The following is a 27,995-nucleotide window of genomic DNA, read 5'->3' as shown; positions in this document are numbered from 1 at the left end:
GGATGTCATCAGTTTTCAAGCATGCCCGAAGCCTTTCGGGAGTATCGCGGCTAAGAGCAGACCTGCTCAATAGTCGTTTATACAAGGTAATTTTTTTTTAATTCGACTCTTCCCGTCACTGGACACAGTGCTAAATGAATTTGATATATCCTAGGCAATATATCATCATGACACCGAGTTTCCCATACCTCATTGGCGCAATTCCCGGGCTGGCCTAAGCCCAGGCAGTTTCCGTTCGTTTCAGTCCACTGCGCTCCTCAATGTGCCCGAGTCACTTGCAATCGACACTCAACCCTCACAACTTGGTGATCATTTCAACAAAAAGCGGTTAGATTCCTCACCCGATGAACAATGCGCAACAGTGCTCCAAGACTCAGTGGATAGCTCGCTCGGAAAGAAAAGACTGCAAAAGACCCCCAGCATCAGAGTGAAACCGAAACCCACCGAATATCTCTCCAAAGCTTTGCGAAATGCTGGCCACGCCCTCGGACATAATGGTCAATCAGCCGGGCTTGACCGAGCCCACACCAAATTTGCACTCCAAACACAGAATGAGTTGAGGACAGTTGGTCGACCAAAAAAGCCGTCACTGCCGGTTATTCTTGGGGAGTACATACGAGAGGTGGACTCGTTACTTTCGTCTACGTCGGATAAGCGTGCTGATAAGGGTTTGGATATCGCTCTCCGGAAAGTATTCAGAAACACGAGTCATGACTATCTATCATCGCGTGGCTACGATGTCGCCGATGTGACTGCTTGGGCCTGGATCATGAAGAGCCGGAATCCCCACGAGGCAATGGTCCGGCTGTTCTTGTTCGAAACTGACAGAGCCAAGTCTGGCGCTACTAGTCCGAAGATTCCACCTTTTATCCCGCTCCAGCTTTTAAGACAGCACAACCTTGATGCTCACACTTTTCGTTTGCTCTTAATCCACTCTTTACACCTCATGAGCGGACATACCTTCCCCATCACTGAAACTCCCGCTGATTTCGCCGAAAATGACCCTGAGCTATCACCCGAGGACTTCCGTCCTCAAATTGATTCTGGCACTTGCATGATTTTGGTAGTTCGTTTAATCCGTCATGCTCGGCGCGTATGGCCGCAATCACTTCTTACTATTGCACGTGCATTCGCCCGCTTCCTCTCAGCCTCAAGGACCGATGACGCTGAGAGATCAGTTTTGGCGGCTCGACATGACGATCGCGTCAAAACCGTCAAATTTAACGAATGTCTCTGGCTACTTTCCATACCAGCCAACATTGCTCCTTACCGCTCAACAGCTATTCAACAGCAAGCGCAATTTGAACTTCTTCGAGCCATGGCCACCCACAACCCCGTCCTTCCTGTTACAAGACAAGGGTATCGAGCAGTCGTTGCAGTCCAACTGGCCCATAAGAAGACATCTGAAGAGCGCCAGTCCGCTGAGCTAAAAGCTCCATCATGGCCTCCATGGAAGGAAGAAAAACTGGGGATTGATTCCCAGCGCGGGAATGAAGGCATGTTCAGTCGTGCGATGCAGGTACTTTCACAAATGAAAGATGCTGGTTATTCTCATCGTCTTTGGGAGGACATATCCTCGATTTTGGCGGGTTGGGACACAGATCACAGCCCGACGGTACAGACGAGGGCTATGATGCGTCGCCCGCAAGCTTTACCGGACAGACATGGATTCAAGTCGAATCACCATGAAATGTGGGTTGCTCGTATTCGCTCTACTAGGACTGTCCGTGAGGCCTGGGCGTGTTTTCTCTCCTACCAGGATCGTGGCCTGCCCTTGAAGGGTGCCATCTACGCTGCGATGGCTGAAAAATTAATATACCGACGAAACGCCATAGAACGCGAGTTTGACCAAATGAGTCATGCTCTACCAGGAGATGGCCGCGAAGTCCACCCGGAACCAGCTTCTGCTCGTGACATTATCTATGTGCCCACAGAACCACCTACCGTGGATGAGTTCCTTGATCAGATGCGCGGACGGGGGCTTCGTCCTTCTGGGAGATTCCTCGGGTTATTACTTCAGTCGGCTACTTCTCTGCGTTCGGGGTTGTATTACCTTGAATCCAGTGGCCTGACAGTTGCTCAAATTGAGGCGCTCTCTATTGTGCGGGCCAAGTCTCGCACGTATCACACCTTGGACCTTGATGCTTTTCATGAAATGCCGGACTTTGTGTTTGCATCGTTCATCAAGTTTCTATGCACCCATTCGGATATTGCCAGTCTGGATGCGGGCAATCGAAATATTCTCACAGCCGACCGTTTCCCGGCATTGATAGCCGCCAACTGCTCGACCGGTGCGAAAGTGGACCTTGTCGCATATTCCGAGGAACATCCAGGTAATAAGCATCATCCAAGGGCTTTATGGCACGCGATCCAATTGACCAAATTGCGACGTGCTCCTTACACCCCATCCTGGACCCACATATTATCTGCTCTGACCCGTGAGCGCCTTACCGGGTATTATGGCCCAAGAAGCCGAAGTCTTCAGCGCATACTAGCATGGCACCAGGCTCTCAGAGCATTAGGCTGGATGCGACAGCGTGATGTCGCACTTGGCGAGGAAGGATTCCGCATTTTATGTGTGGCGTTCACGAAAGCCATTGACGCTGCCCTTAGACACCCTGGAACTGCCGAACAAAGCTTTATGCTTATTCATAAAGCTCGCATTCGTCGTCTCAAGGCTAGAAACGAAGGCGATGACGAGGTAGATGCTTTGATGCAGCACGCGCTGCAGGTTTTGAAGCATGAGTTTGATTATCTCGTGCTCCCGGCCTCCAAAACATCGGAGCATGCGGAGCGAAGTGTCTTCGCAGCAGAAACCACTTCTGAAACACAACTCAATGTTCCCTCGATGCTGCAAATACCATCACCTGCTACGCTACATGCCTTTGTTCGGGCTCTGGGGTCTGTAGGAGATGACGAAGGGTTGTTACATCTGCTGCACTGGATGTGTCGGTCAGCTGATATATTGAAAGAAGCTGCAGACGAACATGCAAACGGAGACAAAATGATGCGTCGAACCCTTGTGGCGATCAGGGTGTTTTTGGAAAGACAACAGCAACGGATTGACACGCGGGTACCATCGGATCTGATCGTGGAGGCATACGACCTTATCAGCCGGACAGGCTGGGACTGGCCGAGTGATGCGGAGGTTGCAGAATACTGTCAGTGACCGTGTATATAATATTGTAGTTTTAGAGGACCTTTGTCAATGTACATGATACCCCATAGTTATACCTCAGTCATCCTCAAGTGTTGTAGCTTTCGGTAATCATCGGCCTCAGAGCTTTCCCCACACCCGAGCTCCGAGAACAACTTCCACCCAAGAACTTTTCAGCGCAGTGATCTATCTTTCCCCATTTTAATATCGCGATCGAGTGTACTCCCACTCGATCTTTGAATTGTCACCTGCACAATGGCAAGCATCATGTCAACGCGCCTAGTCCGCCTCTCCACACCCCTCGCGCACCTCCGGGCGACCGCGGTGCCCACCCGGGTTTTCATCTCTCGCTACAGCACCAGCACAGAAGACGACATAATCAAGACCCAGCAGGTCCCCGCCCCAGGCTCAGGGCATGTGCGCGTGCTGCAACTGAACCGTCCCAAAGCCCGCAATGCGATCTCTACCCACTTACTCGACACGCTCTCGAAGCATGTGGACGCCATCGCCGCCGAAGGAGGCAACGGGCCAACCCGGGCATTGGTTGTAGCAAGCAACGCAGACGCAGCGTTCTGCGCAGGCGCAGACCTGAAGGAACGCGCTAACATGAGCATGGCCGAGTGAGAAACAATCCTGTGCCCGATGCCCGGTGCCCGGTGCCCCGGGCTTGAAACTAGAATATACGCGAATATATGCAGCTAACCACTCAATGCGACCATCCAGAACCGAAGACTTCCTCCTCAAACTTCGCTCCACCTTCCAAAAACTCGCCTCCCTCGAAATCCCCACCATTTCCGCCGTCTCGTCCCTAGCCCTCGGCGGCGGCCTCGAGCTCGCCCTGTGCACGCACCTGCGCGTCTTCGCATCGTCCAGCGTCGTGGGCCTCCCAGAAACACGTCTCGCTATTATTCCCGGCGCAGGCGGCACATACCGACTGCCTCCGATTATCGGCGTCAACCGCGCCCGGGACATGATCCTCACTGGCCGCCGGGTGACCGGACCCGAGTCTTACTTCATTGGGCTCTGTGATCGGCTTGTGGAGATACTGCCTGAGGAGGAGGCTCAGGAGGGCGTTGCGCGCGAACGTGTCCTGCGGGAAAGTATCAAGCTTGCTCTAGATATCTGTGAAGGTGGCCCTATTGCTATCAAGATGGCGATGCAGGCTGTCGATGCCCACGCTCTGGGTGAGCGGGCGGAGAATGCGGCTTATGAAGCAGTTGTCGAGACTGATGATCGGTATGAGGCGCTGCGCGCCTTTGTTGAGAAGCGGAAGCCGGCGTTCCGTGGGAGGTAATGTTCTGTGATTCGGGTTGGGTGTGGAGTGATATATGTAGAAAAAGTGATCTACCTAGGTAACCTATATTACCAAAATGATATGTCCTATAATTCTATGGACTTTTATGTATAGATTATTCCTATTAGCAGTTCAGAAGAAGTAATTCTGATTTAAATAGGCTGAGTATTTATACTACTCGGGGTAGAGTGGTATGTACTTACATACCAAGACATCATGTGGACATGGTTCTGATCAGGAGGGCAATCTAATGGAGGCAAGAACCTATTAGCACATATATTTCATTCGGTGACTGGAAATAGTAAATAGTGATATACCACCCTATTTCCAATATTGGACCCCGACGAATATCTTTTTTGTTTCCTTGGTTGTGCTTTTAAGCTTCTGGCTGATCTATAAGTCTCATAGATATATACTCCGTAGTTCTTACATACGTTCTACTTACTCTACCTAGCCAAAGATGAATAGGCTACAGTATAGACTGCGTAAACAACATTACAAGCAGACACATCAGTCGGATAATACATTGCAGGACGGTCGGAGGCCAAATTCACAAAAGTATGTTTCATTTCCCATGGTTGATCTACTACATGACTCACTGGTCACTGCCTATATAGGGAATACTCTTGGAATACTCCAAGCAGCATACCCCTAACAAGGCATACTCAGTAATGATGCAATGATGCAATATTGTACATATCCTAGGTATATGCATGTGTATGAATAACGGCAACTCGAGGTCTGAGTGGCACGGTACCTGGCAGGTTACCCGATCTGACAAGGCAGTGCAAGGAACCCCGGGTTGAACCACCAATAGGCAAAACCTCTTATAAGACACCAAAAATGATCGAGAAAATAATATGCGGGCCGTCACCCGGGATTCAAAACCGATGCAGAAACCCCATGGATCGACCAAAATAGTCCGGGTGACCTGGGTCAGGGGTGCACACTGCCCAGTTATCCCCAGTCACCCTCACCCAAGTCACCTGCATTATATTTATAAAACCCAAATTCCGGACTGGCTCTTGACTTTTTTCTTCTCTTCTCATCTTCATATACTATGGCAATAGCATCCTGGCTCTGGCTATTGTCTGATCCATCATGTCTAAGCCCCGTATCGCCGATCCAAAGGCCATCAAGGCATTTGGCCTGACGCAGATCTATACCCCGCGCGACGATCCTACAATCGATATTGTCTTTGTTCACGGTCTCAACGGACACCCTCATGACTCTTGGACCAGCAAAACAACTGGTTGCTTCTGGCCTACGGACCTTCTCCCAGACGTACTTGCCTCACTGCGTCCCCGCATTCTTACTTATGGCTATAATGCCAATGTCACTGCCTTCACGGATGGAGCTTCGCGTGATTCGGTCGTCAGCCATGCTGAGACCCTTGCATCCAGTCTCGCTGCTAATCGAAATGTACGTCGATATATCCACTTTTGTTTCTGATTGCTTTTGCTTTTGATATCTTCTCCCTCTGGTATGGAGCTTCAAGAACTGACCTAAATTTCTCATGTAGCTGCGAGACTGCTCTAATCGTCCGATTATCTTCATCTGCCATTCACTGGGAGGCCTTATTGTGAAGCGCGCCCTGATATACTCCCGTAGTCTCTCGAGTGAGAAGACCGAGCATCTACGCTCAGTCTATGTGTCAACCTTTGGCATCCTCTTCCTCGGTACACCTCACAATGGATCGGACATTGCGAAATGGGGTCTGTTGTTGCACAATATCTGCAATGCTGTGTTCCCGAAGAAGTTCATGGAGGCATCTCCACAGCTTGTCAAAGCTCTGCGGACGAACAATGAAACACTGCAGAACATCAACAGTCTCTTCGTTGATATCATGGGCCGATTTCACATATACTTCTTCCATGAAACACGGTCCACAGACGTGCATGGTACTCGCGAAGTGATCGTGGACGAGCACTCGGCTGCGCCGTACATGGAGGGTGTTGAACGGGCGGGTATCGAGGCTGACCACAGCCATATGTGCAAGTTTGACGATGATAATGCGGCTGGCTATGAGGTTGTGGCGGAAGCGATTCTTCGGTACTCACGTCAGGCTCCTTCTGTGATTACGGAGCGTTGGGAGGAAGAGAAGAAAGCCCGCACACAGGAAAAGAAGGCCAAGGCAAGGGAAATCTATGACGGTGAGTCTTTCGCAAAACTGCTACTTTTCTTATATGTCGTTGTTTGGATGCTGACTATTGCAGCAAGAGTAGATGACCCGGCAAATCGAAGCATGCCTGATTTGAACCGAACTGGTAGGGATTTATACCTTCTCCCTGCACCGGAAGTGGCTGTGACGTTGAGGGACTATGAGATTGAGGAGCCTCCTGTTTGACGAAACTGACCGGCGAGCCGAATTTGCCTTTGGTTATTGGTTTTATTCTGCTTTTTCTTCGAGCTCAGTTTGCTCACTTTTCTCCCAATGCTTGTATATGATTTTTTTGGCCATTCGCTATCGAGTCAATGGGCCTAATACTTTTGCAATCCACTCTATTTTTTGATACAATGCACATTGTGTTCTTCATTTTTGTACTTAGGGTTTTGGTCTTGTCCTCAGGGTGGCTCCCATCTCATGTCTTCAAACTAGCTCCATCTTCTCAATATGAGAATAATCACATTATTTAGTCACGCTGGCTGACTTCATCATAGGCCAATCCATACTATCTCTACCGCGTGCCCCTGCGACTGAAGGTCGAAATTCCCCGGTATCTGATCTGGGAAACAGTGGACTTCTCCAACTTTCCCACGATTCCAACAAAGATTCGCCCTTATTCGTGGCACCTCCGGGGTTTCATCCTAACGCTACTTTTTTTGGAATGGAAAAAGAACTTGACGTGTTGCACAGCCGGTTGTTCAAAGCCAAGGCACGTCCAGAGAAGACAATGGCTGTGCTGATCTCCGGTGTTCCAGGCTCCGGCAAAACACATCTAGCGAGGCAGTACGTGTTCACTCAGCGAGACTGCTACCCCGGCGGCATATTTTGGATTGATGCCAAGTCCCGTGAATCTACGTACAAGTGCTTTTGGGAGATTGCCCAAGCCGCTACGCTGATTGAACAGAAAGCGACTGTGAACACTGAGTATCATGAGACTGAAAAATACGTGAATGCAGTCCGCCTGTGGCTTCAGACACGCAAAGATTGGCTCCTCGTCTTTGATGGTGTTACCTTCGACCGCGACGACGATATCAACAACTTCAGGGAGGTTTTGCCGTGGAGCAAACAGTGCAGTATCATATACACCTCGGTTGACACAACACTGCGCAAAAAGCAGCGACTGTACGAGCCCTATTGCCTAATGATCTCGCGGTTGAAAGTGGAAGACGCCTGCAAGCTTCTGTTCAAAGATCTTGGGATTACGCGAGCGACACCTGAGCAAATCTCCAAGGCTACCCGGATAGTTGAGCACTATGAATGTCTGCCTTTAGCGATCCATGCAATTGGACACCGTCTCAATGCAACGGGTAAACCGATTGAGAAGTATCATGTCAAATCCCAGGTGACCGACAAGAAGCTTGCAGAACCTTTCTTGAGCATCATGAACGATTTGTTTCGGTTGCAGCAAAAGCAGGCATTGCACTTGATTAATCTTCTTTCCTTTCTTGGCCACCAGGTCCCCGTGGGCCTTCTGAACCTTGGTCGAGCGGCTATGGCTGCTGAGAATTTGGAGATCCAGACCAGCGCCCAAATAGGAGAAGATCCTGATCTCGATACCACACTTGGAATCCTCATTCACTATGGGTTGGTTGAACGGATTTCGGATGCTGATCTCTTTCAGCAAAGATCATCTATGCATCGTTTTGAGAGCGATCAGATGGGCTCAGATGTGAAGACGGTTCCAGACCTCTCAGATTCCCTGACAGAGAGTAGCCAAGAAGGGTTTTTCTCCATGTACCGTCATGAATCGGTGGTCGACGTAGTCAAGATTCACAGTGTGGTGCAGGGGTTCTGTCGCGATGAGCTCCGAATCAAGGACGAGGAGAACAAAGCCATGATGAACAATAATGACCCTGGCTTCTTTGATACTTGGCTGGTTGTTGCGACTCGCTTCCTCATCACGTCTTACGACACCGCTATGGGGCGGATGGCTCATTACGAAGATTGTGGCCTTGTCCGGGACTACCGAGAGTACGAAACTCACGCATCACGACTGCTTGAGCTCTTTCCAAAGAAGGCAGCAATCAATCTCCATCCTCTCATCGTTCGTGAAACACGAGAGAATTTGCGACGATTGACAAAGATGATAAGCAAAGAAATAGAGAACACGTCTCCAAGCTCTTCACACCACTCTCTACGGAACCAAAAGTCGGTTTTCGACAGGTCAAGCAGCTCATCGTCATCCTTCCGTGAGTCGTCAGCCGACGAAGGTCCATCACGCCGGTCTACATTCAACTGGAGTGATCTCGGCTCACCTCGAGCGGAGTCTCCCGAGGAGATGGCTATGCCACCTCCCCAATTCAGATTAGAGCTTTTCCCGCCACATATATTCAGACAGTCTGGGTACGAATCCGAAGAAGGCTATGAAACTGACGGGGAAGCTAAGGGGGCAGTTCGAATCTCTCCTGCTATGTCGCAAATAAGCCAAGCAACAGAGATACCAAACAACACATCTTCCTCATCGAGTCCCCCAACCACTGGCCTATCAGAGTGGCAAGTGGTCAATCGACGCTCAAAGCCATGGTCAAATAAAGAGAACCAAACAAAGAGGCCAAACAAAGGTCGTCGTCGTTTTAGAAATACCAAGACCGACATACCACTGGTCAAACTGTCCTCCATCCAAGGAACAGGCTCATCAAGTCGCACAGCCACTGGCGACATGGGGAGCTCTTTGAGGTCGGCTTCGGAGGCTGAAAAAGCACTTGCGGCAGTGCGTCGGTCTAGCAATTCTCAGGCATCCGCTGACGCCCTGCAGCCTAGAATCACCTCTCAGCCTAAAAACAAAGAGAACATGCCAACTTATGCGAGTGTGGCCACCCGACAAAGGTTAGAGGAAGACTCTACGGTGAAGCGTCGATCCTCGGTTTCCACTTTGCAGGCTTTGGATCCAGCTAGCGGGCTGCATTTGAATGGTAGTTTGCAGATAAAACCGTCCACTGAGTCGCTCGACAGTCAAGCGGGATACACCTTTACTTCTCCGCTTTATCATGATGTGTCCGAGGAGTTGATGGTCGAGCCTCTGAGTCAGTCAACCTACAGTGAGCCCGAGTACAATATGCCCAGTCACCACCGCATAGCAGATTTGCATACCGCGCCTGGATCCCGGGCTCCCTCCCGGCGTGGTTCAGTACCACATCTGGAGGTCCCACGAAGTCTATCTGCAAGCGTGCCATCGCTCCTCCCATATCCACCACCACTGCCATACGACGAGAACATCTCAGTCACTCTCCCAAGCCGCAGAAGGCCCTCCCAATTAGCATTAGGCTCAATAACTGCCCCAGGCCCTTCTAGACCTTCCTCCATCGCTCATCCATCCGCAATCATGCCCAGCGGATTGTCACTGTCGAATAGCCAACTACACGTGGGCTCAGCGCCAGAGCGCCCAATTCCTGAGCCAATGTCGCGCGACTCTTCCGGGTACTCTTATCAATCGTGGGTCACAGAACCCGTGCGATATCCCCCGCGGTTCTCACCAATTCCAAGCTTCCAACAAGCCCCCGAGATGATCCCAAGTCCACCATCGAGTATCCAACATCAACAACAACTGCTCGCTGGGACTGCTAACTGGACAACCGAATTGCCCCTAGCGGGTAGTGCTCTCCAGTCAGATCCCATCTACCCCAGTCCACCTGCGTCCTCACATGGCCAGCTCCGGTCCATGGATGAGCGACTGAAGTATATCGACCCGAGCTGGAACCAGGAGATTGAGCCAGTGCAGTACTTGCATTTTGGCGGACACCGCGTTGATGTGCGAGATGCACGTCTCCGACTCCATGAATCGACTCGCATCCTGCCTCCGCATCCACAGCAGTATCATCTATATCATCCTAATTTGTCGGGTCCTTTAATTCAGCATGATGGTCAGGTCTATGCGCCTGCACCGCGGCTGGAGGTATATGGGACTCGTCCGCGTAGTGGGAGTTCCCCTGTGGGCTCTAATTATTCTGGGCTGGGTGTGCGGTTCTCATGATGATGCTGTATTTTAGCATTGGTGTTTTGGTGTTGGTTTTCATTGTTATTGGTCTTGCATTTGCATACAAGGTTGTTATTTTGGTGCGCTCATTGTCTTTTATACTTGCTCATCTTGCATCTGGTTTGTTTGATTTTTCATAGGGGTTTCTTTCATTTTCAGGCTTGGGAGATACCCAACAGCATGGTGGTAATTGGAGTTTCGAGTTGACAAAAACTATAGCATCTAGAAGAGCTTCAACAAAAGGGTTGATGTATCATCTTTAACGCTTTTAATTGAAACCCCAAACAAGATTATATCTTAAAAGACATTGAATATCTTTTCAACCATAAAGTCTTTACACGTAACAACGTATACCCCTTACAGAAGTTACCCTAATAATACCAGCTATAGTTAGATATATTTAGCTAACAGAATGTAAGGCTTTCCTTCGTGAAAGCAGTCTCATTCAACATGTTGGGAGCTAGCAGGACCGAAGGGCCACCAAGTCTTAGCTTAATTTTGACAAATGACTTGTCCAGACACTAAAGCATCCACCATATGCTTCTCACTTCCAGTTGTGTACCAATTGTTCAGATCGCTGATAGCGGTGCGCCAGTCCAAGACTGAAACATTCCCCCCTCCAGCCGCGGCACCTTTCTTCTGTCCAGCTCCTTGCTTAATAAAGCTGCGGTATTGGTTACCTTTTTGGACATCCACATGAAAGCCGTTTTGTGGATCCCAGTCAATAGACATCTCCAACCTGACGTTTCCCGCCAAGAAGCAACCGAAGCCGCAAACCTTGCTAGGATCGGATTTAAGGAACTGATTGCGGATTAATAGCTATTGGTGGACTCTCTTCAAGATCAATGCCTCTTACTTGGGCTGAATCATACCTTGGTCTTGACTTCGCTGTAAGTCCTTCCAGTGCTGTCCGCCCACTTGGAAGCAGCTGAGATTGGATAATCGACGAATACCTGGATTTGTCTAGACATATCTGCGTTCTTTATTGACCGTGTTTGGAGAGACGGGGACAATGTGGTAACAGGATTGAGTATGAAAGTAAAAGTGCAACTTAAAGTACTCAGAGCAGAGGAACCTTGGAAGGTGAGATTCGGTTCCTTTTATGTATTTTCATGCAGTGAGATTCAATACCTGACTTGATCACAGGTAATGGCCTCGCAAGGTAGACAAATAGAAGAGGCCCAATCATGTCATAGAGCAGTTCTCATTTGCGCGACATTATGGCCATTTCGAGAAAGTGGTGGCATTTTGATATGCACGTCCTACGGAGGGGCTGTACACACTGGCCAATCTGTATATAACACATTTCTACCTAGAACTGGCTGGTTACGTGGCACCAACAGCTAGATGGGGAGGGTAAGATTGCTGCATTCTCTACACTAGCGACTTGCGCATGTTAAATCGCAAAACAAAGGACATTATTGCATAATCCATGATAATGCACTGCGGCAGCAACGTTAGGGGAGACCCAGACTTCCCCACTACCTATCCAAGTAATACCTCCAAATTGAGGCTCCAATCCCAGGTGGGGGTGACGCTAGTTGCATGTGGTGTCCATCCGGAATTTCGTCCGAGTTTCTATCAGGCGAGAGTAATTCGGTTTCCTGCCATCAAAAGGGATAATTTGACAAGGCAACACAGTCATTCTAATTTATGGTGGTAAAGATATTACATTTTCCAAGGCGCGGTGTTGTGTTGGCTATCAGGCGCATTTTTCTCGTTGCGAAAGTGCACCCTGGTTTGCTTCTTGGCAAGGCAAATGGCTCACAGATGGGCTATTTTGGAGGCTGATTTCATGTCAAAGTGAGGGTACACCAAATTTAGTTGATGAGATCTAGAGAGCTTTTCAAATCATGCAAACTAATGTAGTTTGATCTATATCAATGACATGATGTTGCACTGCCCATTTCAATCCGGACCAGAAACCCCTAGGGTCGCTACATCGGCCGAAGGGCGTGATCATGTCTATGAGATTCCTTCAGAATCTCACACGCCCATGGGCGACATAAAATGCCGCCCATCTTTCCATATTCATAGTTCTTAGACATACAATCAATTATCTTTTGTTACAATCCATTCAGAAGACACATATTCCATACTGGTGTTTACATCTAGTATTTAACACTATATTATAAATACCTTGTGACCTTTAGTTTTAGTAAGTATATTTACTACTTTTAACTAAAATTAATAAAAGAAAGAAGTTGAATATAGTGATCAGGATTAACTTAGAAAGTTACGAATAGCTTGAAGTTCCTAATTAGGAATAGCTTTATCTTAGCCACTGCCTACAGTAATCTAGCGATTGGGTAACTACTTGCTTACCAAAAGAAATTATTATGGTAATATAGGTATCTTACCTTTCTGCCGGCCAAAATTCAGGCATCATTAGACATTAAATCCATATTTCAGAGCAATCAAGCACTGGCCGCTATACCTCTTCGCAATCCTGGGAATCTAGGCGTATATATGTGTATGTATGACTATACTATCTCAGCCATATGTACTGGATCAAAAAAGAGAACAGACAAATGATACAACAAATGAGAAATACACGACGTCGCCATGCTGGGTATTCACGAACAGCCCCATGCTCCAACAGTATCTGTACGATCTTCTTGTGACCTTCCAATTCAGCAATCTGCAGTGCACTGCTATGACGCCCACCCTCAATATCACGATCGGCTCCGAGATCGAGTAGAATTTGCACAATCTCCTCATTCCCTGCTGCGCAGTTCGCTTCCAGGAAACTTCGACGATTTGGACTTTGTGCATTGACATCAGCTCCGTATTTTAACAACATCTGTACAAGCTTGTTGTTCTGAGCCAGTGAAGCAATCTCCAAGTTACTCAACTCAGTTCGATCGTATAGATTGGCATCGGCGCCGTGTTCGAGCAGTGTCTGCACAACGTTCTCGTTGCCTGCTAGGCAAGCGATCTGTAAAACACTTTTTCCTTTTAGACTTTCTGAGTTGACATCGGCCCGATGTTTCAGCAATATCTCCACAAGGCGGTTATCCTGGTTTGCACAAGCGATGTGTAAGGCACTGGTACCAACTTGATCGTGTAGGTTGGCATTGGCTCCGTGCTCTAACAGTGTCTGCACAATGCCCTCGTTGCCTGCTAGGCAAGCGATCTGGAGAATACTTTTTCCTTTGAGATTTTGTGAATTAACATCGGCCCCATGTTTCAGCAGTGTTTGCACAAGATGGTGGTTTTGGATCACACAAGCGACATCCAGGGCACTGGTACCAATTTGATTAAGTACATTGACATCCGCCCCATGTTTCAGCAACGTTTGCACAATATCGTTGTATTGGTTCGTACAAGCGATGTTGAGGGCACTGGTACCCATTTGATCTTGCGAATTGACATCCGCCCCATGTCTCAGTAATATTTGGACAAGGTCGTTATCTTGGTTCAAACAAGCGATGTGTAGGGCACTGGTGCCAATTGAATGATCCGCATTAACATCAATCCCATGGTTCAGTAGCATCTGCGCAGTCTTGCTCGGAAGTTCTCGTGGAAGCTGGAATCTCTTTGAATCTTCTGTGCGCGCATTAACATCAGCCCCATGGTCCAACATCATTTCCACAACCTTGCTCCGCCGTTTCGATGTAGCAAAGCACAGTATAGTCATGCCACTTGTTCGGGTATTCACACCAGCCCCATGCTTCAACAATATGTGCATAAGCTTATCATCCTGATTGTGAAAAGCATTGTACAGAAAGCTTCTGCCATCTGCGGTTTCAGTCGTATTGATATCGAATCCATGTTCAAGCAGTAAGAGGATGATCTTCTCGTTTGCTGCTCCTCCAATGCAAGTAGCTTCCAGGACATTGCAGCCAAGTTCATCTCGTGCATTGATATCAGCTCCATATTCCAGCAGCATCACAGCCATCTTCTCATTTCCTCCACCGCAAGCACTGTGCAGGGGAATCTTGCCCAAGCTATCTGAAATATTGGGATCGGCCCCGTGGCTCAACAGTGTTTGCACAATCTGGATGGAATCACGGGCACAAGCATGGGCCAAGGCTGTGCCAGATTCACTCCTTTGATTGACATCAGCTCCGTGTCTCAGCAATATCTGCACAATGTCGCTATGGTTTGAGACACAAGCAGCTATCAGTGCAGATCCATTACAAGCATTGACATCTCCTCCGTTGTTCAATATCAGTAAAACAACAGCAGAGTGCCCAGCCTCTGCTGCTAACTCCAATGGATGGTATGTTGTGTATTCTGCAAGCTTTAGTTTGCTTTCTCCTTCCAAAAGTAACCGGAGAACCTCTTGCCGGTGTCCCATTATGGCTGCAATTTGCATGGAATCCAGCTCGGGCTTCGATCCTGGCCCCAAAGGCGGCATTACCTTCGAAAAAAAAGGACTCGAAAGCCCAAATCGTGTTGCCAGCTTTTTCCGCTTTGCACTATAGACCCGATATAATAGATCCCTGACTTCCTGCGCTGCAATCGATGACATATGCCGAACATGGCTGTTCCAATATACCCCTGAATATTTGCCAAAAGGTGGAGAATTGGAAGATTGGAGGGTGTCATAGCTATCGAAATCCTCAATATCGAAGTATCGCAAACAGATCTGCGCCATTTCATCCTCAACATCTGTGAAGCTGCAGGAGAATGTGGAAAGCGGATGGCTGGTGTATGTCTCTCTAAGGAGATAATCCCTGGCCGTCAGGTGAATCAGATATACCTTGGAGTTGTTGAAAAAGACAAAGAGGCCACATAGACTTGGCAGCAGGCGCTCTAACAAAGTTGGGTCTATCCCGGCCTCCGCTGCGGTTCGCGAGTCCGAGCGGGCAGATATCCCCAAAGCCATGGCCATCTCTGTTATTGTCAAAGGGCGCCGTGCCCCAAGAAGAATCTGGAAAACCTTTCTTACTTCGCTGATTTTGTTAGATGGAACTCGACGGAGGATCTTTTCATAGGCTTCGTCCACCGAAGGGGGTATCATTTCGATTAACTCGTCAGCAGGCCGAAGGCTGTTCTCAAATGTAGATCGAATATCGTCCATGGCTAAATGTAGCCAAAGGTATGTTCGATGCTTCAACTGCAGGAGGTGTTGCTCGATTTTCTCCCGAACATCTGACGAAAGCCTTGCTGTTTCCGCCAGATTCTCCACTTGTATCTTCACCACTGTGTTTATCTCCTCGTGGAGCTGATCATTTTCTTCCTCTCCTTTCAGGTGCAGATATGGAAGAGAGTCCGTAATAGTTCGGAAGTGATTTTCGATGGAGTTGTATGGACGACTTGTGACGAGGAATTTCAAGTACGTATCTTGTGTCGAGTGTTGCTTGCTGTGAAATAATATAAATTTGCGAATCAGATAGTCCTGGTCACTCTCACGGCATTCGTCGAGCGCATCGAAGATGCATATCGTCTTGGAGGACCGGGTGCCTTGGACAGTGAGAGAGGAGCCCATTGGGTGATTGCCCGATGTGGCTTTTAAAAAGATTTCCCATAGCTCATTGACATCTTGGCGGAGGCTATCCCCGTTCTGTTCCCAGGGCTTGATTGCAAGCTCTAATAGCCAAGGCTGTTGGCTGAAAAGCTGGTGTAGTACTGAACATAGGGCTGTAGCCAGGTTGTTTTGTTTATCATTCTCCTTGAAGAAAAAGTAGCAGACTGTGAGTCCTGGACTCGGGGGATTTTGCGCCCATTCATCAATGATAGACCTGGCAAGGACAGACTTTCCGCAGCCTGGATCGGCGGACACCCATAGAAGGTCATTGCAATTGCTCTCGCACCAGCGAACGTATTCAAAACTCTGCAAAGCCCATTTACAGGTCCCTTCGGCTCGCTGCAGATTGACATTCTTTTGCTCTTCGTAATTCGATGTCTTGAACATCCGGTGACAACGTTGTCGCTTGTCTGCCAACATTTGTTCCTTCTGCTCGTTATATTGGTATTCTTGATGAGCGTACGCTCGGTCTAGAAGCTCTTTGTTGCCTTTGAAATGGTCTGGATGAAATGCCTTATATTAATATGTATCTAACAGAACATTTCTAATGTAGGCCGGTACTAACCAGATATAACCTGACTGATCCTCTCCTCAGCCTCAACCCTGCTAAGCTGGATCCTTTGCAACACGTCTCTGGCGTATGCCGCTGCCACCATCGCCGCGTGCCCTTGCCAACCTTTATTCTTATGCGAATCTGAATAGTCGCAAATACCTCTGATAACTAGACAAGGGAAGGTGTTCATTAGGCCACCTGCTTCCATCTCAAAACAGAGAACATCTTTCTCCGCCGTAAGCCTATCCCGTATGGATGCGTCTTTCATCAGCTGGTTGGCAGAAGCAACTAATCCGTAGTGAATGGCAGGGTTGTCCTCATGCGCTGTACGTTCACGTCGTGCAACCAAGTTCGAGGCAACTTGCGTACAAGATCCGGCAGCACACGCGGCCTCATGGATCACGTCTGAGCGAAAGAGCGTATCCATTTTGGATTCCGGCCGTCCGTATTTCTGGCGCAGCCGTGGATTGTTGTGAAGAACGATATTGATGGCCTCTTCAATCTGATGTCCCTTCCTCTCATATTGCGCCTGGACGCCAGCTACAGCCCCCCGTAGGATGGATGGAGGTTGGTTCAAAAACCCTGTGTGCTGAAAGGTTTGTTCCTGAATCACCTTGCCAAAATCATATTGGAACACCCCTCCTGTGCCATTGCGAGGGGCACTGACCACAATATCGCCGAGGCGAATATCGTGAGTATGACTCGGCGCACCGCCACCAATCCCAACCATAAGGCCTATTCTCACATTGGGAAAGCTGTTCATCATATTTGCTGCGACTGTAGCGGCGGAAGCTGTGCCATATTCGCCATCGGGCAAAACAGCGATGACGACCTTGTGGTCGCCCATTTTGCCGAGAGCATATTCGTTTGTGTCATTTGGCGACACAAAGCTCGGTTTGTCGTGCTCTTCATCGAGGAATTCTTGGGCCGCCACGTATTCCACGCCCAAGGCGCAGATCCAGCCCACGTTGTAGCTCCGAGGGTCGGACATACCCGTTGATAAAACAAAGCCTGAGCCAAAGTGGCTGAATCGACAGTTTTTGAAGAAGATTCATGGAAAACCTACAAAGAAGAGGGAAAGGCACGTCGCCAACCTGCATGGCTCAGCCCCCAGCCTCAATCCCCGTCGCGAACATGAAGCGCAGCAACGAGCGACAAGGGGAAAAATGCCATTGGTGGCAGCGCCTCAGGGCCCCACTCGCGTCCTTCGGCGGCTTGGGCGCCATTAACCGCCGTAGTACTCCACGACCGCCGTACTATGAAATCACGCTGCGCTGAACTCAATCTCAACACCATAGCATCATTTCCTCCTTCGCAATGTTTTCGCCGATTCGATTGATTTGCTCACTGATATCTCCCACATTCATCCCAGTATGGTATTTAGGATCTTTTGTACTTGGTTTTGTCTTTAACGCTTTCTGTAACCAGAAACTCCAGACGAATGATCCTGAAGTCCTTCATCCTGGCGAAAGGGGTTGAAAGATGAATGAGCACCACGGACGCATCTGACTTCTCGCACAGTTAATCATCGTGGATCATGTTGTATAAGGTGCGAGGGGTTTCCACCCTAGTTACGTAACTCGGAACAACCTCCGCCTGGGCAGGGCTCGGCGCCATCCTAATCCACATTTCTCTCTCTTCCTCTCTCTATTTTTCTGCGAATTGGGATATTAATTTGTATTCATATCTCTTCACGGCAATGCCTCGGCCCAAAGTCGACCCAAAGTTTCGCAAGCGAATCGCTAAGGCGTGTGCCTACTGTCGCATGACAAAACAGAAATGCGATGGATTTGTTCCTTGCGAACAGTGCATAAAACACGATCGCTCGACAAGTTGCGCTTACTCGCCGCATGAGCAGTCATTAGGTTCTCGTCGCAACCGCCGAGAGCGTATATGCCATACTCCTAAGACTGTACCACAAGCGATTAGGGGAATGGAAGTATCGGCTGCGGTATCAGGTTCCCTACCGGAGGTACATGGGACAGAACGGTCTACCCAATCATACGGTGAAAGTACATCTACGAATAAACCACAGGTTATAGTACCTGGATTATCACATGTCCTATATGACAATAAAGGGAAAGTTGGTGGGTATATTGATTCTTCTGTCTTTCAATGGAACTTGCTATATAAGTAAAGCCGACTGATAACTGATAACGGCATAGTATACCTTGGGAATTGTGCAGCCCTGTCATTTCTTCAGAACATCCAACAGTTGATCGAAACTGAAACTGGATATGCTTCTATTGCAGCAGATGTCGCGGGCCTTTCAGTGATTGAAGAGTTGCCGCCGGTACTACCTGATAACTTGACGGCTTACAACTCCGGTAATATGGAAGAATTGGAACGTCTTATGCGGGTCTTTTTCATATCGGTACAATTCTTATTTGGTCACTAAATTGAGTGGATGAAGAATAGCTGACCATCAACCAGACATGTGGTATAGTTGACCTTTTATTTTCATCAACAATTCCAAGATCTACTTGATTTATCAGACAGCCAGAGAATTTCTTGTTAAGAAGAGTAACTCTCATAGTATCAACTACTTATACTCGTGGAGCCTGACGGACACCGAGGATCAAATGGCTGTGATCTGTTTGCGATACCTACTGATAGAGGACGTGGAGCACGATATTGAGGATCCAGACTCTATCATTCGAAGCTTTCTTGATTATTCAGCAGCATATTGGCCGGACCACAAACGGAAGATGAGTCTGACCTAAGACCAAAAAGCGGCCAGTCAAGTTCAGCAAATGTACGAGATGAGTAGGAAAGTATTTTCATTATAGTTCCCTATATTTTGGAAGGCCATCGAGGCTTATAAAGCGCCGCCGTTAATGACTGCTTTACATCTGGCGTTATTCAACGGGTATAAGCGGGAGGTGAAGTTTCTACTTTCTCTTAGTAGGAAGGATATTGATTCGACCGATAGTACTAGATCCAATCCTATTGTCTCAGCCTCCCAGCACTATAGGCAAAGGTCACCTAGCAGGTCACCGATAGGTAGATACCTTGATATTTTCATCTCATTTCGCGTATTTGTCTCCGCTGAATAGAGTCCTACGAAGAGTTCACCAGTTGATTTTTCAAACCCGTTCACCTGGCCCACGAACATTATTCTCGTATGTCTGACCCGGTGATCCCCAGAAAAGGCTCGCCATTTTAGCTTCATTATCCTTCCCCTGTCGGAGCATCTTCTCCCGCGCAAGAACATTTCGACTGTGTCTTTTGCTCTCTCGATTTTTGGATTTTTGTTCTGCTGTTTTCGCAGAATCCTTTCCCGTGAACAAGTTCGTCAACCAATTCATAATTGCGTAAATGGATCGTCTCTTGGGTATAGCCCGATCGGGAGACTGGAAACGAAGTAGATATAAGATTGCTCAACTCGCAGCAACTACTGGACTAACAAGAAGTGGGAGTTCTCCTGTTCCCCGAATGTGTCAATGCGGCATTGGCTTATAACTTCACTATATATGAAGTAAGTAGCTTTAGAATAACGTGCTGGGCTCAATAGGCGACGAGATAACCGGTGATTAAATACCAAGAGGGCGGGGAAACGGATTTTCGTTTCGGGGGTCGCTGCTCTCCCAAAGTGGGTGAGGTTAAAAGGTCTTTGTGTAGGAAGGAATTCACTACCAATGATATGGTCGTCTATGACTCGCGTGAGCGGAGAAAGTCTTAGTTTAATAGCCAACTGGCGCGTTGATCGCATGGGTTGAGGCTACTTAACAATACCTCAGAATATTTAGTTGATATAATCAACATAGGAAGTGACAGATAAGAAAGAAATCACCCTGGAATCTATATGTTAACTATTCACCTAACACCATCCTATCATCGCTTTTGTATAGTCTCACTTTGAGACTGTCTGTCCTCTCGCCCGGGACACCCTCATCCTGTTCATTTTTATACAAGAACAACAAAGGTATCAGATCATTCTTCCACTGTGGAACGCTACCCCGTCGGGTCTTCCATATAGTACCTATCAAAGTCGCAAGACCTAGAAGCCACACTACAGCCGGGAGAGCAATCCACTGCCAATGAACAGCAACATAAGTCATGCTGGACTTTGCCTGGCCAACAATCGTACCGTTTCCTGGCTCGTAGCCCGGAGCCACTGAGTCCCGAAAGGTCTTGGATGCTGCCGCCGCCACATTTTCCACAACACATTGCAATTTCTCGGCCGTGTTAGCTGTACAGCCGGTAATGTTGGCGTATGCGATGGCCTCGATGATATCGGCGCCAGCATACGAATCGGCGGAGGAGGTAAACGTAACTCCAAATCGGGAACTGAGTTTCGCGCGGCCGCCGAAGATACTGTTGAAGAACCATCCCATCGCGACAAAGGACAGTGAGCTCAATACAAAGCTCTGGTTATGTTCCATTCCCATGTCCGGTCCCCACGGCGGATAGAGATAGTATCCTGGTCCTGAAGGCTCGTATTGAAATGTGATGTTCGTCCAGGTAGCTAGGCTCTCTTCGTGATAGGTGCCATTTGTAACGGTTGTACGGACGCTCCGGACTGTGGGAATCAGGGCACATTCTAGTGCCTGCCATTTGGTCTTTCCCGGTAGAAATGGTCCTTCCAATAGCAGTCCGTCTGGGGCTATCATCTGCGTAGCAAAGTGATATGGATTTTTGTACACTATTGCCTGGGTTGATTTGACGGCTGCTACTGTGACTGGGTAGCCATCTGATTTATTGAACACGAAGCTCGCTGAGGTAGGGCTGCCCGGAAGATTGACAGAGCAGTTTGGCCCCCCGTATCCGGCAATGAACTCTTTGTCGTTATAACAAACAAACTTCAGATGATCTGTGATGTTCGCGCAGCTCGAAGTCAGTTCTAAGGTAGCAATTGGATCCCAGGTGCAGTTTCCAGTGCTGCAGGTATATTGTGGGATAGACCATGGCTTCGTCTTGTCGTTGTTGAGTAGCGAACTGTAGACATTGGCCTTGAATACCGGGTCCACGTACCATACTAATCGATACAGTCAGTTCACACTCGGGATAGACGGATTGGCTTTGACACACCTGCGCCAGAGTGAATTGTTAGACCAATCACGTTGTACAAAACGGAACTCGACACAGTCGCAATTTGCGAGACATCAGTGACCAGCTTCGAATAATAGTGCACCAGGTTCTGGGTGAAGGGATCGAAGGCGAGTGCGAGAATGACAGCCAGACTGCCCAAAACTGCGAAATGCCTATATAATCAGCTCGTGACTGGTAAAATGGGAATTTTATCAAACTACCTCGCTTGGAGACTCTAGATTAGCTCTACACTGCCATACAACCCACGACTGGCTCTATCAAAAGTCCCTAGATCGGGCAGCGATTGAGTCTTTTGCGTAAACCACACCCATTTCAATTGTCCCAACGCTTCACTGATGACAAACAGCACACATGCTTTCGAGATGGTGCTTAACCAGGAGATTACGGAGTTCAGCGATACATATTTCCAGGCAGGTTGGGGATGGCCGTCAAACTGAGACAAGGTGACAATGATGGCGATCAGTAATAAAAGGGATAGAACTATCGCCAGTCCTTCCAAGACAAACCAGGTTGAAGTTGATGTAGAGGATATGTTTTCTGTCGGTTTCTTTTCCTCTTTTTGGCCCTCAACAGATTCAGCGGCTGACTCGGGTGTCAAGTCAGGAATGGGCTCGATCAGAGGTCTTAGTGGCAGTACGTCTCTGCTGAGATTGTTTTCGCTCTCGATAAAGAGCCTCTCGATGAAGTGGTCATGAGAATGCACACTCGACACCGAGTCTGAGCGTGGCCTTTCTGTCCTTTCAGCGTGATCGCTGGATTCCATCTCGTAAAAAGACAATAATGCAATAATTTATGAGAGAATAAAGGAATATGTTATGCATTCAGATGGGATGGATAGAAATAGATCTTTTACGAGAGAAGGCGAGTGATCTAATTATTGCTTACTCTATATGTAAAGTTAGCTAAGGGTAAGGTAGAGAGATATATGCACCTGACACCAACACAGCTTGCAGCCTATATATCATAGGGGCTTCGAGGGTTAATTCTGATTGGCTATTATTGCTATTTGAAGGCGTGATGCTTTCAATGCGGCTCTTAGGTAGCGGTTAAGTCGGGGAGGGGTAAAAAGGCATGTAACCTGAGGGTAGCACCAGAGTGCAATACGCTAATGTAAGAGACCTCCGCAAAGCCCATAAATGGGGGCCCAAGGCCCAACCAGCCCTTGGCTATGGGATATGATAGGCTATCGATAGGGGCCCATCATAGCACATCAAGGGGTCTTAGCGCTTACAAACCGGCGTCTTATAATCGTTGTATACTGTCCTTCTACTGATTACATAGACTTTGAAGTTGGAATTGGAATATAGAGTAATAATATCTATATCAGTGTATAATTTAATTTTAGTAATCATTGAATATGTCTCAATTAAGATAAGAAAATATTACCCCGATATAAGGGCTAGATCCATCATTGTTTAGTGCCAATTAGGCCTGATGGGCCTTTACCCGGGCCCAAAAGCCCAGCCCATTTGCGGGTTAGGTTGGGTTAGGCTATGGGCTTTGTGGCCTTCGCGGAGGTCTCCATGCAAGCCTGTCGACCGTCTGATGAGTGGTCACTCCCACCCCTAGGGCTCTTTTGCATAATTTACTGCTCATTCCAAGGTTAAACTCAGTTGAACTTGATTAGTGTGACTACTGCGTTTTGATTTCCAATTCGATTCCTCTTTTTTGGCTTGTGGGTCATACATCATGATACAGGGCCCGGCCGTTCGGTCGTTCGGTCGTTCGGCTTCATTAGGCAGGGTATAGCTAGCTAGCGCTACATGGGTTGGAGACTGCCTTACAGTTTTTACTCAGCAAGAGAATTCAATGTTTCTTTTCCTCCCCTCAGGAAACCTGTTGAATTTGTTCGATCAGCCTTGTGTCATGTGTTTCGTTGGCTTTGGGGGCCAGGTTGTTGATCAATACATCGGCCGTTCCGGTCATTGAACGGGCTGTACACACCAAATTTCTGAGACTGAAACACTTCACCGAAAAAATATCCCAATCGGTCAGCGTAGCGTGATCAACTGGGTTTTTTTATCATGGAGTCTCCAACACAACAAAATGGCGACCGATCGTCTCTGCAACTCATTGCAAGGCGCTATGACGTGGAACGTGGAACGATCATGTCTCCGCTGCCATGAGCGTAAGGTACGTTGCAACCGGGCCATACCCTGTTCGACCTGCCTGCGAGTCAATGTTCCTTGCCAATATCCAGGCCCAGGACGAATCAAACGTCGCTCGAAAAATTCATCTACCAGGAGAGGCGGAACCCGCCTGGAGATGCTGGAACGAGCCATCACTGCGATCAACCACAAAGACTCCCCGGATACAACTAGCAGATCATCCTCTGTCTCATCACAGTTACATGATACAAATACTGATATGTCGGCTCCAACCGGCGATCGTACCGCGCTCACGGAAGGCCTTTTGGTGAAAGAAGGCACATCTACTCGATATGTTAACGAGTTGCTCTTCTCGCGCGTCTTAGAGAAGGTCAGTGAACCACAAGATTTATTCATCAGCAGAAACTTGGACTTACCAGTGTACGAACAGGAGAGCGAGCTTCAATACGCCATTAATACTCCGGCAAGCACTAACAACAGCGAGGCGAGCCCAATGATTAGCTTTGATGGCCTCATCTCTAACCCCCAATTGACTGTCGACGCCTTATCTCTCTTCCCATCTCGAGGGCAATCCACGCACCTCTGGCAAGTCTACTTTAACAATGTGGACGTTCTTCTTAAAGTACTTCACATCCCGACCACGCAACCCGCTGTATTTGCCGCCATTAACAACCCAAAGACTGCTTCCCAAGACCTCAACGCTCTTCTGTTCTCCATTTACTTTGCGGCAGTCACAAGCCTGCACCAGGTAGACACCCTTATCATATTTGGTGAGGACCGGCAGTCCGTTCTTAAAAGATTTCAGCGAGGTTTAGAGGTCTCCTTGCATTCGGCTGCATTCCTAGACTCGCCCACCATTGTCTCACTGCAAGCAATGTCAATTTACTTGGTGAATCCAGCCGGCCCTTCAGTCTAATTCGCTCACATCTAGTATAAATGCTAACTACTCGGCTCTAGCTTTGCCATCGGAATCACAACTGTGGTATATCTGGATGGACATTGAACGGCATCCTTCTCCGAACGGCACAATGGATGGGCCTGCACCGTGATGGAGAACGTTTTAATCTCTCACCACTGGAGTGCGAGATCCGTCGCCGCCTATGGTATCAGATTATTGGATGTGACGCGCGTGTTGGTGAAGACCATGCTCTCTCAACTAATGGGTTTAGTGGCTTTTCCAATACAAAGCTTCCCCTCAACATAGACGACCGAGATATTTCCTCCAGCATGGAAGTGGCCCCGACTTCAAAGCCGCATTGGACAGAGATGACGCTGTTCCTGGTAGCTGCCGAGATGAACCAAGCACTTCAACAAGTGTCTCGACTTTCCGTGGCTGTGCTCAACGGGGATGACAAAATGACTACCTTAGAGCAGCTTTTACAAAGCACCACGTCACGCATAAAAGATCGCTACTTGCAGCATTGCGATCCTAATATTCCTATTCAAAAATCAGCGCTATTGTTGGGCCAGGTGCTTATGGGAAAGCTCAGCGTCTTCATTCGCCAGCAATACCTTCGAGGACTCAGTGCGGAGGAATCAGCCTCACGAGCCACCGAACAGACGCTTTTGCTGGCTTGCGATACCATTGAGGTTGACAACGAGCTAAAAACAGGTGAACTTCTCAGTAACTTCCATTGGCTCTTCTCGACGTTTACTCAATACCATCTCTTGACATATACACTGTGGCATCTTCGTGTTCGGCCTGGAGTCCACTGCGCCGATCGAGCGTGGCAGGTGGTCGATAAGTCGTTCAATTTGGTTGAAGACCCCAGCTGGCCGAGTCCTGGTCTGAAATGGAACGTATTACGAAAGCTTCGGGAAAAAGCAATCAATATACGAATTTCCTTTTCTTCGAGTCCATTTATGTCCGCGCGCACCTCAAACAATTTAACAGTTCCTGAGATCACAGGACCCCCAGAAGATGATATTCGGGGAGATGCGATCCCTAGCAGCATTCTGGGGTTTGAAGATGCTATGGGTTGGAATTTAGATTCGATCTGCTTCCCAGATTGGAATCCGTCCGGCTTATGGCTTGCGGGCCAAGGATAGTGAAAATATAGCAGAGTCACATCGCATTAGCTTCTTGAGAAAGGGAATGCTACGGGGTTTTTTTTAATACAATGAGAGATCGGATTTCAATATTTTCTTTGGTGCTTGCTTTCGGAGTGGAGATCTATAATTTCACCCACTGTCAAGTGCCATATATCTACTCAGGTGCATGCATGATCATGACCCAAGGCTATACAACGAAGCTACTAAAGGCCATATACAGATATCAACTGGGGATAACAAAGAGGTCGGTGGGACTAGTCTGAAAGAGTAAGACACCAGAATCTAAACTAGGGGGGTAATATATACGCCCTAATAGTAGATATATACAGATCCATAGCAAACAAAGAAATAAGAGACCTTGAAATATTAACATATTTAAATACCTCCTTAGATAACATATATAGCATCAGCCTGGCCAAATCAAATCAAAATATCGCAACCAATTTCAGTCCGGTGTGCAGCAATCGGGTTCCGAAAACACAGGTTGTCCCGGCTAGCAGAAGAACACCGGCAAACACTTTTATTCCAAGATAGGACCCATTGTCATGAGATAGAATACCACCGGCAATAGGATTGGTCGTCAACCCGCCTATGGAAGCGAAGAGGAAAATCAGGCCCACTCGGTATCCGATCTGCGGCAAGGGTGAAATCTTGACCACCAGAGCTGCTGCTAACGAGACATATGCGCCTGAGCAACATCCAAAAAGAACGGCAAATACAATAGTTCCTGCAGTGCTGGTGGCGGGGATCCAAATGGCAATAATAAATATCCCGGCTAGATAGCATACCACGGCGAAGACATTGTATGTCCCAATTCGATCGGCAACCATACCAGCCCCAAGGCGGCCGAAGAAGCTTTAATAACACGAGTTAATAAATATCAAGGGAGGGGGGCAGAGGTGGTTTCATGCGTACCTTCCAGCATTCAGAATCGCCAGCAAGCACTGAGAGAGGTTGGTATTGATGCCACTCGAGAGTCCCTCAACGACGAGGTAATCAATGGGTATGTACACCCCAAAGGTCAGAAGAGTAAAACCCGCAATTACCAGGAGCATCTTTGGCTCTTTCAATGGCTGTGTCAACGCAGCCCGTGATACGGGCCGAGGTGATGGAGGTATCCGGGATCGGATCGTCAAGTTGGCGATTGTAAGGAGAAGTAAGATCACAAAAGCTCCAGCACGCATGGCCCACGCAAATCCCACTTCCGGGATCAACCGTTGTATCATGATTGGGAAAATTACTCCCCCGATACTGGACCCGGTGGACATCAGACCGTAAGCTATGCCACGCCTGTTGTCAAACCAACCTGGAATGACACTAGTCGCTATAATTGTTGGTATATATCAGCTATACTATATTTCTGAGTAGATATGCCACTAGAAGCTCTGGCTTACCGGGTTGGAAGATGATTGAGACTCCAATGGCGCTGCATACGCCTTGTGAGAGTAATATCTGATAGTATTTCTTCGAGATGGAACACATCATCAGGCCGAAGACGTGAAGAAGCGATCCGAACAAGATTGAGTAACGGGGCCCATAGTTGTCGTACAAATGACCGGATATGGGGCCCTGGTTGAGAAACGATGACATCAACAAACTGAGCATAAGAGGGAGGGTAATGGAAAGACCCTACCATAGCATACATGAAGAATATCTGTAAAGATGGGATCCAAGCAATTGTGCTAGCTGAATACTGGCGCAGTAAAGTTGACTCGTAGTAATTTTGGAAAATTCCAACACCTGTCATTGTCAATATGGTACAAAGGTCATTTGTATTTCTCAGTGGTAAAAGTTGATCGTACTGTTGATCCATCCAAAGGTGCAGAATAGCACACACCATGAGCCTAGGACCACAGACCAAGCAGCCAGTCCGCCATCAGGGGCCTTGTTCTTTTTCCATTGCGGGATCACTTCCTTTTGAATGTTCTTTTCCAAGTCTGGGCCCTTTGTGGCATTTATCTGGGAGGGATCATGTGGTTTTGGCGTAAGGGTACGACCTGTCGACATTTTGGAATTGAATTTGAATTGAATTGGAGATTGGCAATTGAGGGCTTAACTTGGTATCTAGGAACTTATGGTTTCGATAAATACTGTGGATATACGTGGAAGCCCAAGATATATATACTCCCCGTACGGTTCAACAGCCGAACAACCGAACGGCCG

The 27,995-nt window shown here is 48.0% G+C and overlaps 8 protein-coding genes across 8 annotated transcripts; 4 read left to right on the top strand and 4 right to left on the bottom strand.

Annotated features, from left to right (window-relative positions):
* Positions 1 to 2: 2 nt before the first annotated feature.
* PEX2_009200 (uncharacterized protein) lies at positions 3 to 4,451 on the top strand (the record flags this gene model as incomplete). Its single annotated transcript, XM_016738197.1, has 4 exons — positions 3 to 86; positions 155 to 3,161; positions 3,441 to 3,777; positions 3,881 to 4,451. 4 exons carry the CDS (start codon positions 3 to 5, stop codon positions 4,449 to 4,451), a joined length of 3,999 nt encoding a protein of 1,332 aa, XP_016594306.1.
* Positions 4,452 to 5,552: 1,101 nt separating this feature from the next.
* PEX2_009190 (esterase/lipase family protein) lies at positions 5,553 to 6,798 on the top strand (the record flags this gene model as incomplete). Its single annotated transcript, XM_016738196.1, has 3 exons — positions 5,553 to 5,873; positions 5,974 to 6,604; positions 6,668 to 6,798. 3 exons carry the CDS (start codon positions 5,553 to 5,555, stop codon positions 6,796 to 6,798), a joined length of 1,083 nt encoding a protein of 360 aa, XP_016594305.1.
* A 481-nt stretch (positions 6,799 to 7,279) lies between these two features.
* Positions 7,280 to 10,588, top strand: PEX2_009180 (uncharacterized protein; the record flags this gene model as incomplete). The annotated part of the gene is made up of 1 exon (XM_016738195.1): positions 7,280 to 10,588. The coding sequence occupies one exon, from the start codon at positions 7,280 to 7,282 to the stop codon at positions 10,586 to 10,588; it is 3,309 nt and encodes a 1,102-aa protein (XP_016594304.1).
* A 495-nt stretch (positions 10,589 to 11,083) lies between these two features.
* Positions 11,084 to 11,562, bottom strand: PEX2_009170 (uncharacterized protein; the record flags this gene model as incomplete). Its single annotated transcript, XM_016738194.1, has 2 exons — positions 11,084 to 11,392; positions 11,464 to 11,562. 2 exons carry the CDS (start codon positions 11,560 to 11,562, stop codon positions 11,084 to 11,086), a joined length of 408 nt encoding a protein of 135 aa, XP_016594303.1.
* Positions 11,563 to 12,814: 1,252 nt separating this feature from the next.
* PEX2_009160 (uncharacterized protein) lies at positions 12,815 to 17,611 on the bottom strand (the record flags this gene model as incomplete). The annotated part of the gene is made up of 3 exons (XM_016738193.1): positions 12,815 to 12,847; positions 13,176 to 16,567; positions 16,633 to 17,611. The coding sequence occupies 3 exons, from the start codon at positions 17,609 to 17,611 to the stop codon at positions 12,815 to 12,817; spliced, it is 4,404 nt and encodes a 1,467-aa protein (XP_016594302.1).
* A 2,821-nt stretch (positions 17,612 to 20,432) lies between these two features.
* PEX2_009150 (DUF3176 domain-containing protein) lies at positions 20,433 to 22,435 on the bottom strand (the record flags this gene model as incomplete). Its single annotated transcript, XM_016738192.1, has 3 exons — positions 20,433 to 21,598; positions 21,652 to 21,824; positions 21,912 to 22,435. 3 exons carry the CDS (start codon positions 22,433 to 22,435, stop codon positions 20,433 to 20,435), a joined length of 1,863 nt encoding a protein of 620 aa, XP_016594301.1.
* A 1,283-nt stretch (positions 22,436 to 23,718) lies between these two features.
* PEX2_009140 (fungal specific transcription factor domain-containing protein) lies at positions 23,719 to 25,829 on the top strand (the record flags this gene model as incomplete). The annotated part of the gene is made up of 3 exons (XM_016738191.1): positions 23,719 to 23,805; positions 24,019 to 24,669; positions 24,738 to 25,829. The coding sequence occupies 3 exons, from the start codon at positions 23,719 to 23,721 to the stop codon at positions 25,827 to 25,829; spliced, it is 1,830 nt and encodes a 609-aa protein (XP_016594300.1).
* Positions 25,830 to 26,257: 428 nt separating this feature from the next.
* Positions 26,258 to 27,839, bottom strand: PEX2_009130 (MCT family MFS transporter; the record flags this gene model as incomplete). Its single annotated transcript, XM_016738190.1, has 5 exons — positions 26,258 to 26,687; positions 26,748 to 27,156; positions 27,227 to 27,401; positions 27,466 to 27,572; positions 27,635 to 27,839. The coding sequence occupies 5 exons, from the start codon at positions 27,837 to 27,839 to the stop codon at positions 26,258 to 26,260; spliced, it is 1,326 nt and encodes a 441-aa protein (XP_016594299.1).
* Positions 27,840 to 27,995: the final 156 nt, after the last annotated feature.

This window comes from Penicillium expansum (assembly GCF_000769745.1).
Source record: "Penicillium expansum strain MD-8 chromosome Unknown contig25, whole genome shotgun sequence".
Lineage (NCBI taxonomy): Eukaryota > Fungi > Ascomycota > Eurotiomycetes > Eurotiales > Aspergillaceae > Penicillium > Penicillium expansum.
Note: the sequence above shows the minus strand (reverse complement) of the source record. Positions and strands in the feature narration are given on the sequence as shown.